We start from the raw sequence: 11,302 nt of genomic DNA, 5'->3' as shown, positions 1-11,302 counted from the left end.
GCCGTAGCCTGCCGGTGGAAATGGCCGCGGGGGCCAGGGCTGGGGCGTCTGCGTGGATGGAAGCAGAGCTGAGGGTGTTTTGCAGGGCACAAAAGGCAGGGCTCGCTAGCTCAGCAGCGCAGAGCCTGAGCTCAGAACTGGTTTCTCTGAGCATGAGCACCTTTCTGACCCGGTCCACTGCCACAGCATTAGCCTTGGCCCCTGGGGGGCTCGGTGCTGGCTCTCTGCAAACGTCCCACCCTTGGCTGTGTAGACAACTCCACCTGAGCCCTGTTGACAGCAGATGCTTGGCATCATCCCTGCAGGGACCTGTGCGTGGAGTGAATGTGTCGGTTGTCAGTCTGTGTCACATTCCTGTGCACACATGACCGTGCAGCCGCCCCTCCCTCTGTTCCAAACACCAGTGAACCCAGACGCAACAGGTTGTGAACATGAAGTCTTTATTCTGATTGTCCTCAAAGCAGGGAAGGACTGGTGCAGGGGGCAGGGCAAGCGTCCAGCAGGAGCCCCACACCCAGTGTCCCCGTGTGGGGGCACAAGTCCAGGCAGAGGGGGATCCCAGAGGGTGCTCCTGATCTAGGCTAGGGCCGGGGACAGGGCCCGCCTGGGCAGCAGAGGGCCTCAGCGGGCCAAGGCGAAGCCAATGCGATTGTTATGCCGATCAAACTCTGTATAGAACTTGCGGATGAAGCTGGCGCCCAGGACCCAGATGGGCCCAGTGGGCGGTGGGATGTCCAGGCCGTGGAGGGCCAGTGTGCACAGATCATCCTTACTGTAGGGGTCCTGGCAGGAAGGAAGACGGTTTCTGCACGCCCAGCCCATGACCATCCTCCCTCCGCCTTGCCTGACCCCGGCAGCTGTCCCCAGCCACGTTCCCCTGGCCCCCCACCTGGCCCCCAGCCCCGCTGGGCCTCCATCGCATCTTGGCTGCCTTAACCCCTCATGGATCGCACCCCTCCTGGGCGCGGGCACCGTGCTAGACGCCAGGCAGACAACGCGTCGGGCGCTGTGCTGCCTCCAGGAGCTTACAGTCTAGCTTAGCCTCTGATCCTCGACAAGCTATTTAACTTCTCCGAGCCTGTTGATTATGAAAAGAGGATAAGAATATAGCAGCGTAGGATCACTGGGGGCATTTGATGAGAAAATGGAGACGAAGGACACGCACCGAGATCACAAACATGGCACATTGGAACCACCTGGGGAACCTGAGGCGAAAGTGCCCCTCCCAGAGGGGCTGATTTAATAGGGATGGCAGGTGGCCTGGGTACTGGGGTTTTTAAAAGCTCTCCGGGTGACACGTGCAGCCAAGTTGAGCAGCACTGGCCTAACTGGCCATCTGTGCGTTATAACGTGTCGCCCTTCGAGGGCCCCTGCCCACCCTTCCTCCCTGCCGCCGCGGGCCCACCCCAGCCTCACCTGTAGTACGTAGTCCGCACTGGTGAGCGTGTAGGCTCTGCCTCCCAGGTGGAAGGAGATGTCGGGGAGTGTGGGCACCTGGTGACAGTTCACGACATACTGGGGGATAAAGAGAGCCTTTTGGAGTGTGGGAAACCTCTCCGCAGACAGGGAGCCCTGTGCTGTGGGCAGCTGCTACAGAGGGCACGGGGCCCTGCCTCCGGGGGGGGGGACCAGCCACACGTGTGGAGCGTGTGAGGGGCGGCAGGGGAAGGCCTGAAATGGCTTCATTTGGGACTTGATGCTGCCTGGGAGGACTTGGGGGTGGACCAGTCGTGCTGCCCCCATGCCCAGCCTCCCCCCTCGGCTTCTTACCTCATCCGTGCTCAGCTCCTGGGCCCCCAGGGCCTCCGTGAGCAGCCGCAGGGAGCCGGTGGGACCCGAGATGTAGGATGCGCCGGTGTCCACTGCTGCCGTACAGCCCTCCTGGCAGAGCAAGGTGGCCGACCTCACTGACACCCTGGGGGAGGCCGCAGCCAGACAGACAGACAGAGGCTGAAGGGGCACCTCTAGGCTGCGTGTCTTTCCTGAGCGAGGGCGGGTGGCTGGAGGCCATGCTGGGGGCCAGTGATGCATTGGAGGAGGGGTGGGACAGTGAGTGGAGGAGGGAAGGTGCTGTCCCCTCCCCCAGCCCACAGCTTAGTGACCCTCCACCGCCTCTCCCTAGGCCCCCTCCCCCTCTGTTCCTCATATCTTGGTGTTCCCCAGAGCAGGTAGAGAGCAAGTAGTGGCCGGCCATACCTTAAGAAGCAGCTGCATTTGGAGAGGGGGTGGGATGGTAAACCTGCCCCTTCCCCACCCACCCCTCCCCCGGTGGCAGCGGCATTTGTGGAGCATGGGGAGGTTGAGGATTCCTGACCCCTTCATTTTGATCTGCCAAGAGCCAGTCTTGCTGATGCTCACGTAGTGGAAATTCCCTTGGTAGTACTGGGGGTCGCTGCCTCCCAGCACGATCTCTCCCCCCAGGAAGTGGGAATTCCTAAAGGAAAGATTAGAAGCTCTTGGAGACCCATAACCTCCAAGACCAGCAACTCAAGCAACAAGGGGACGCTGGGCAAGGGTGCAGGGTGGGGTAGAGGAAGGTGGGATAGATGGCAAGGCTCGGAGCTGTCACTATGAAGCACACAGAACATACCGCTTCTCCGCCTTTCTTGCCACTCCCCACCCCCAAGCCTAACCAGAAGGTTTTCCAGAGTAGTCCAGCTGCGCCCAAAACACATCCCCGGAGAGGTCACAGAAAGGAACAGGTACAAGGACAGTGAGTAGATGCAAACAAGATGCAAACTGGCGCCCTTCACTTGCGTTGGGTTGCTGCTGGTTGAGCAGGTGCATGGAGGGGACTCTGGGGAGGCTGCTGGGTGGGGGCTGGGGGCGGGCACGGAGACAGCAGGAAGAAGGGGCAGAGAACTTCAGCATCCAGAGGAGCCTGGGCCTGCTGACATGAGTTTGGGGCAGGTGACGTGTGATTCTGGGTCAGGTGCTGAGGGATTACTGGAGAGTCAGGGCCATGTGAAGGGTTTCGTCTCCTTACTTGGAATTTCTGCAGAGAAAGCGAGACAGCAGAAAGGAAGCCCTCATTTCACACGAGCCTCCCCAGGGTGGGTGTTACGCATTCTTTTTACCCTCCAGGCAATGGAGTCACCTAGAGGTGAAGTCACTTGCCTGAAGTCACCCAGGCCACGAGTGGACGAGTAGGGCCTGGAGCCGGGGCTCCTGGTGCCCAGCCTCAGCTGATTGCCCTCACCCTCCTCTCTTCCCCTGTGCATGGTGCCTCCCTCAGCTCAGGGGCTACCAAAGGGCTGGTTTCCAGAGTGTGCATGTGCCTGTGATGTGGTTTTCCAGAATTCAAAGCAGAGGCGTGTGTACAGGCACATGTGTGTGTGGGTGTGTAGCTGTGCACACATCATTTTGTGCAACTGTAAATTCCTTGTGTTTTTACAAATTCAGAACGTGTATGTGTGTGCCAGCACAAGTTCCCTTCAGCCCCTCTCCCACCAGTCAGGATCTCTCTGAGTGTTCCTTCCTCCCCATCCCAGGGTAAAGGAGGAGACAGGCCTCTCCTCAACAAAGCCGGCCTTCTTCCTGTTTGCTGGAACCTCAGCCCTTCCATAGCCTGCAGGCTCGAGTGCACCCGTTTAGCTTCTCCTCTTTCCACATTTCTAATCTCTTGCTTTCCGTTGGCTTCTTCCTCCACCTACAAGCATTGCTCAAGCATCCTCTCGCATTTAAAAACACCCACCCTTCCCTTCCCTGCTTCTGGATCTCACCCCACACGCCAGCCCCCATCCCCTCCCCCGTCAAATTTCCCAGGGCAGTCTACATTTCATGACCTCCACTTCCTGACCCCCACATCCACCTTTTAACTGCCTGCCATCTGGCCTTATCCCTGCTTCCTCTAAAACAGCTCTCCCCTGGACCGCCCCTGACTGCAGAGCCACCAATCGATGGCCTTTTCTCAGTGCCTCCTCTCTTTCTGTCCCCAAACCAGAGACTCCTCTCCATTTTGCCTCTGAGGTTTTTCCGGACTCTAACCCTTCCCTCCATTCTCACTGCCGCTGGCCTCGTGTTCTCACCCCTATGACCTCTTGTCTCCGGCTCATACCATCTCGCTGAACCCAGCAGCTTGGAGCAGGTCCCAACCCTACTCAAGAGCTGACAACAGCTTCCTCAGGGCTGGCTGAACCGCATATAAACTCAGCCTAGCGTTGAAAATTCGTTCACGGTTTTCAGCACGGTGCTTGCTGCGTGCCTGGGACACTCATCACGTTGCCGTGTTTCTTGTCTTCCCTGTTAGACTGTAAGCTCTGTGAGGATGGAAGGGTAGGGACGCTGTCCTGTGCACGGTGTTCACTGCTGTGCCCCAGCGCCTACCACAGTGCGTGGCACATGGCACTTACTGAACCGCTGAGTGAGCAGATAACAAATGCAGGAGCCGAGGAGTGAGGGCAGCGGCTGTCTCCGTGTGGGAGGAGCCAAGGCCCCCCAGGGAGGGTCTCCGGGTCACAGCAATGCCTTATTTCCCGTCACCCCACCCTGCACCTGGGAATGTTTTCTGTCTGCTCTGCCCCAGACCGTAGCCACGAGCTGCTGTGGCTACTGAGCACTCGACATGTGGCTAGTGCCACAGAGTAACTGAATTTTAAATTTTAGTTAATTTTGACTAATTTAAATTTCAGTGGTGGCACCCGTATTGGCTGGTACAGCTCTAGATATTGAGTGACAACCACCTGGTCATCGTGATTCTGGCCCAGACCCTCCTTCCGCTCCCCCAGCTCTTCCACCACCACCCCCTGCCCCCCCACCTTGGCCCCTGGGCGCCCAGGCCCCACCTGCTGTAGTAGACAGAGAAGACGTCCTCTTTTAGCACCCCTTGGGAGAGAATGTGGTCAAAGACAGGGGTGACCCCGCCGACAGCCTGAGCAGGGAAGCCCATGCCCAGAACCCCATCAAACTTGGCCAACATGAAGGGTATCAGAGGCAGCTCCGTGACTTCTCCAAATGTCTGTGTCACCATGAGTCCGCCCACCTGCGGGAGGAAGGAGCAGAGGAGACCTAGCTGAGGTCTGGTCTGGGCTCCACACCGGGAGCCCCAGGGACACACATGCTCCAGGGCACAGCAACTGGGGTAAGAGTATGTCATCAACCCTGCACACACCCCCTCTCTCCCAGCACACGTCTATGTCGTGGGGCCCCGAGAGAGGTGGGGTTGATGAGGAACGGGAAGGGCAGGGGCTGAGAAGGTGGCCCTGCCACACAGGCATAGAAAAGATGCTGAACACTCCTGTCCCGCCTCCCTAGTGGCCCAGCTGTCACGTCCGGCAGGACTCGGTCTCAGCCCCCACCCTCATCACAGGCTAAGGATTGCTTTGGCACAGCCAGGCTTGCCCTGCCTGCTCCTTTTGACCTGAATTCATAGGCAAGGGGTGGGAATTTCTTCTCAGGTTCCATGTGTCCCGCCCCGACTCTGATGGAGCAGGGGCTGAGAAACTCCAGGAATGGGGAAGGGATCAGACAAAGGGATCAGATGAAAAAAGAAAACCAGGCCCTGACCCTAATCCAAAACTCAACCTCAACTTGACCTTAAGACCTGTGCTTTAAGACCTGACAACCTATGCCTAACCCTAAAACTAATGCTAATCATAATGTCAACAATGTCCCTGACTCTGATTGAGTCTGGGTTTCAGTCTAGGATGTGGTTGAGAGCCCAGTCGGAGCTGGTGACCTCAGGCAGTTCGTGACTGCAGGCTGGGGGGCTCAGGACAAGCCCGACATACAAGTCAGATGCAAAAGCCTCCGTAGGTCACCCACTGGGAGCCAGGGGCTCAGGTTCGCCCACCACAGTTCTGCAGCTCCAGCAGCTCCAGCTGAACATAGCGGAGCTGGGTGTCCTCAACTGCCAAGGCTCCAAGGTGGGCTGGGGTGCACCTCCCCCCAAGTGTGGGTCCTTCCAGGGAAGGAGAGGCCTGGGGACAGAAGCGGGCAGGAGTCAGGTGGCCTGGGGCAGCCCCACTTACAGTTACAACGTCCTGGCTGAGAAATCCTTTGACCTTGCCTGATCCATAGTGGATGGTGAATTCCGTCCCGTTCTCCATGTAGCTGGAGGATTCCAAGGAGTCGTAGAGGCTGTGAATCTCTGGCAGAGGGACAAAGACTCAGGTCTGTCCAAGAGTGGCCCAGGCAAGGGGACCCGGAGGCAGGGTGCATTGTGGGTATGGCTAGTGTGGTTGGAGGACTTAGCTTAGGTGCAGGGATGAGGTGGCCCTGAGGTTGGGGGCTTGGAAAATGTGTTTCACCATCAAGGACTGTGTTTCTTGGGCCCCTCTGATGTGCCTACACCTCTGAGAATTTTGTCTCAAGTGAAGCATTTTAAAGTAATTGCTAACAACACTGAGAAGATTCTAGGCACAGAGTCAGTGCTCAGAAGATGTGGTTGACTAAGACCAGGGATAGAAGAGCCCGTGTGCCAGGGATGGGTTGGAGAATTCAGTTCTGTCTCAATCTCAGAAAGTCATGGAAATGGCCTTCCGGGTGGCCAGGGAGCTCCTGGAGCTCACCTTTTTACCTCGGTGACCCTATCAGGAAAACGGGAGACACCTTCCTCTCCCTCCTCTCAGGGGCAGCGGCACGGGGGCAGAGAGGAAGTTGCTCACTTGGTGGCAGGAGGGAGTTAGCTGGCTGCGGGGCAGGGCTGCCCAAGGGTGGCAGGGCAGGGGCTTGGGGAGAGGTGCCACAGGCCCGGGCTCTCACCACAAGCAGTGTAGAGAGGGCTGCACTTGGTGGAGGGCACCCAGAGGTTGGCCGAACCCGTGTCAAAGATGACTTTGAAGGTCTGGGGTGGGGTGCCAATGCCAATCTCGCCGTAGTACTGGGTCTGTGGGGCAAGAAGAAAGAGAGGGTGGAGGGGCTCAGGGACCCTTGCATCTTGGGGTCTTTCCTCGCTCCACCCTGGCTCTCAGGGTGAGATTAGGCAGATCCTGCAGCCTCTCTGGGTTCCCATTTTCTTGCAGGGACCGGGGAGGCTGGCACCCCAGCAAGGGGAGGCTCAGTGAGACACCCTTCCCGACCCTCGAGGGTCCACTGGTGCAGGAAGCAGTCAGGCCGTGCTGGGCCAGGTCGCAGAAACCCCCTCCTGAGCCACACACCCCTTCCCACCCACCAGTGGCGCCTGGCTCGAAGCCTGGGCTGAGTTCCCAAGCTCACCCTGCCTCTGGCTGGCCCCTAAGTTTCTTCCTGCCCTTTGTGCCTCAGGCTTTCCAGCTGTCAAATGGGAACTTTCTAGGGTGCTCGCATGCTCCTCAGCTCCTCAGTCAAACAAGCATGGAAAGAGTGGGCCTCGCAGCAAAGAAACCCCCAGGTCCGTGAGAGCAAGGAGCTGGGGCGGGGTGAGGGGCCACGCCCGGCACTCACGTCCAGGTAGTTGGTGAGGACCACGGGGGAGGAGCTGTTGCCGAAGGAGACCCTCCCCGAGAACCGGCTCCACTCGGCACTCAGCCTGGCCACGTCCACCCCTCGCTCCTTCAGGCTTTCCCGGACTGAGGGCATTTTCTTGAGGAAGATCCTGGCCCAGAGTGGAGGAAGGAAAAACAGAACAGTCCCCCACAATAATGGCGGAGTCCCCGAGGGCCCCCCTTTTAGTACAACTCCTCTAACCTCAGCCCGGGCACCGGGAATCACCCTGTGCCCTGGGGCCTCTGGAGAATTTATAGGAGTCACCTCTCGTAAAGATCAGTGTAGATGAGTCACCTGCACTGGTATTAAATAACCCTAAACTAACCTCTTTCTGCTGCCTGATTTTGATGAGACAAAATCTCCATACTGGAGACACAAGACAATGATTATCACGGCCTTTCAGGATGGAGGCTGGGGAGTGGGGGAGGCAGTGTCACGTGCGGCCTGTAGGTGGCAGCAGAAGCCCACAGCAGCCTGCGGGGGTCTCCAGGATGGGGGTGGGGCAGGGGCGTGTCCAGCAGGCGCTGCTTGCACTGGGTTGGGCAGGGAGAGATGCCAGCATCTCCAGAGTGCCCGTGCTCCTGGTCCTTGGGAAGACGTGTCTTGGGCCTAAGGCCCAGTCCCTTGGCTTCTCGTCCGGATGCCTCTCCATCCATCACCTTTGGGAGGCAGAATTAAGAAGAGACCTAGGAAACCCAGAGTGTACTGAACCGCTACTGAATGTGTGCCGAACGCTGTGCGTACCCCATGCAAGCCTCGCGACAACTCTGCAAGCTAGCTGTCCTTATCCCATTCTATACATGAGCAAATAAGGGCTCACAGGCATGCAGGTGACTCAGAAATGATTGGGCAGGTACTCAGAGCGTGTGTCTGGCCCTGTTTCCCATATAGGGTCCCCTGGGTCCCAACATAAAGGCTGTTTGCCCAAGCCAGGAGGAAGATGTCTCTAGCTGTTGGCCGGTGGGTCACAGGATGGAAGCCCAGATTAACTTTGCAATACACTTTCCCACACATGAGGATTCCCTCTGCGTCTCAGCTGCTAGTCCTCCCGCAGCATCCTCCCCTTCTCCAGTCTTAATGAATCGCTGTTCCCGCAGGGCCCGGCGCCTGATGGATGTCAGGGCTTTCTGCTCCCTGCTGTGGGCTGCCTGAATCCTCTAACACCTCGGTCCCCAACCCCTGGGCCTCGCCCCATCACCAGTCTGTGGCCTGTTAGAAAACGGGCCGCCCATCACCATCTGAGCTCCACACTGCGCCCCACCACCCACGACATCCCACCCCCCCATCCCCGGTCCATGGAAAAATGTCTTCCATAAAACCAGTCCCTGGTGCCAGAAAGGTTGGGGACCACAGCTTTAACACTCGTGGAAATGCCCCCTGTGCTACCCATAGCGCCCCGTGGGTTCTCTCTGTGCCCCGCATCAAGCTCAGGCGGTCTACGCATCGTCTCATTGAATCTTCAGAGCAGCTCTATCAAGTGGGTACTGTTACTATCCCTGTTTTTAAATGGTAAACTGAGACTTGGAGAGGTTAACTTGCTTGCCCACAGTTCCAGAGCTAGTTTGTTGTGCTAGTGAAACAAGATTTAAACCGAGACGATCCAACTGTGTAAGCCTTGCATTCAGTCATCACTGTGTCGCGCTGCCTCCTGGTAAGTTAACTGCACCTGCACGCTCTTCTGAATAGTTAGGGCATGAGCTCCCCGGAGGCAAAGGGCTTGTCTTAATCGTCTCGGAGCTCCCCGCAGAGCTCTGGGCAGGCCTGACTAGTGCCACTTATTGACTGGCCGTGTGACATTGGGCAAGACACTTCTCATACCTCCCTGCCCAGCTGGTTGTGAGGACTGGATGACACCACATATCCCCTGCACCCCTGCCACCACCCCCTGCGCCTGCCCCCACCCCCTGCCCGAGTTAGTTACCGTCTGAAGGCGCTGGTGTCTGTGGGGAGACCGAGGGTGCAGGAGCCCCAGAGCACCAGCAGGAGTCCCCAGCGAGGCATTCTGCTCCGTCTGTCCATGCTTCCCCTCAGTCTGGAGCTCTCTCTGGGATCCACTGAAGCCTGGTGGCTCCCTGAGCCCTTCTCCTTTTATACACTCCGTAGTGGGACGCCTGCAATCCTGCTCTGCCCTGATTTATTACCCCGGGGCAGATGGCAGGGCAGCCAGCAATAAATCCCACTCGTGGGACCGAGCTAGGTGGGTGAAGGGTAGCCAGGTTTCCGGACGTGAAGCAGAGGGGCTGGAGGAAGGAGGGCTGTGGGAAAGCAACCCTGTGCCCAGTGACGCCAGCAGCCCTCTGTCTGGCCTGGCCCTGCGACCCCCCCGGGGCAGGCAGGGGCTGAGAAACAGCACTGCTTAGGGACAGGGTCAGGGCCGAGACGGGCGTAGAACCTGGGTCTCCAACCCCCAGCCCGGACCCCAGCCCCTGTTGCCCTTGGAGCTCCCTCCTCTGTGTTAACCTTGGCTTTGCCCCAACCGGCTTCCCCAGGCTACATCCCACTTTACCCATCTGGAACACGGGTGAATCTTCCTGGCTTGTTCCTTGGCAGAAGCAGCAGCTTGTCTAATCCTCTGGAAGCAGGGAAATGGCGGGGGTGGGGGGGGGTGCCCATCCTCAGCTGATCTAGTAACGGTGGGAGGGAAGGGCGGTCCTTAGGGTCTGGGGAGGCCTCTGCAGGAGAGAGGTACGGCAGCTGCTCTTCCAGCTCATCTTCCTCTTTCTGCTCGGCCTACCTCCCTCGTGGGCCCCACATCCCTGCCTTTTACGCTTTTCCCTGCAGCTTTATAAGCAGGCTGGGGCAGCTCCCCAAACATACTCCTGGCCCCTAAATCCCAGGGTGGGTGCTATCTACTCAGTCTAGGACACCCTACCCTCCTTTCTCCCTGATTATTTTTCAGGGTCCACCTCAAACATCCCCACCTCCTCCATGGAGCTGGCCCTGACTCAGCCTAGAATTGACAGCTCTCCGCTGTGGGTTCCCACAGCACAGCCACAAGCCCTTCTCCGAGCGCACTGGGCCCAGCTGTCCCCACCGTGGTCCTTGATAGCTCCTGGAGGAGTGAACTAGTGAACTGCAGTGGGCAACACTACCAGCCCCGGGCTGGCTGTCAGCGTTCTAGTCTTCACGCCACCACGAACTTGCTGGGTGATGCTGGACCCCTCTCTTCCCCTCTTTGGCTCTCAGTTTCCAAATCTGTACAGTGAAGCAGGTGGCTGGGTGGGCCCTAAGGTGGCTTCTTAGGGCCACGCTCAGACACTCCAGCATTCTAAGTTCTGCGCCTTCAGGGGCTGCTGTCTGCACCAGCCGAGGCAGTAAAGGCAACGAGAGGAGTTGATCTCTGTGGCTAGAGCTTGGCTAATTAATGTGTTTCCACCTCAGAGATGATAAGGTCCTCCCCAGGTGACGGGCTCTAGTGCTGAATCTTCAGGCACTGTGTCTGGAAGTGAGAGAATTATTTGAGGACAGGGGAAAACGTTTCAGATCCCTCACGGTGGGGGTGCCTCATCAGGTCGAATTAACATTTGTTAAGCACCCACATCGGCCTCAGCTGCTCTTTCAATCCTCTTTCATCCATTAGCTAATATTCACTGAGCCTTTATTATATGTCAGGGGCTCTGTTAGAGGCTGAAGTTACTACAGTGACAAATACACAATTTCTGCTCTTGTGTGTGGAGCCCCCAGTCTTGTGGGAGAGAGAGATTGTTATCATCGCACATAAATGTGAAAGAGTGCTGGTGACAAGTGCCAGTCAGAGAACCCCAGGAAGGTCTCCCCAAGGAAGCTACACTGGCCTTGTGATCTGAAGGCCGCATAGGCTATGCACAGCTGGAGAGAGAAAGAAATAGAGTCCCGATGGGAATGGCACGTGCAAAGGCCCTGTGGAAAGCGGGAGCAC

General features: G+C 57.9%; 1 protein-coding gene across 1 annotated transcript; it reads right to left on the bottom strand.

The window, feature by feature from the left end:
• Positions 1-621: 621 nt before the first annotated feature.
• Positions 622-9,423, bottom strand: REN (renin). The gene is made up of 10 exons (XM_069459570.1): positions 9,326-9,423; positions 7,363-7,513; positions 6,703-6,826; positions 5,970-6,088; positions 4,785-4,981; positions 2,987-2,995; positions 2,315-2,434; positions 1,771-1,915; positions 1,417-1,515; positions 622-783 (listed from the first exon to the last, which is right to left on the bottom strand). The coding sequence occupies exons 1-10, from the start codon at positions 9,421-9,423 to the stop codon at positions 622-624; spliced, it is 1,224 nt and encodes a 407-aa protein (XP_069315671.1).
• Between the last annotated feature and the right edge of the window lie 1,879 nt (positions 9,424-11,302).

Source organism: Eulemur rufifrons, chromosome 27 (genome assembly GCF_041146395.1).
Source record: "Eulemur rufifrons isolate Redbay chromosome 27, OSU_ERuf_1, whole genome shotgun sequence".
Lineage (NCBI taxonomy): Eukaryota > Metazoa > Chordata > Mammalia > Primates > Lemuridae > Eulemur > Eulemur rufifrons.
This window is presented reverse-complemented; position numbering and strand designations above follow the sequence as displayed.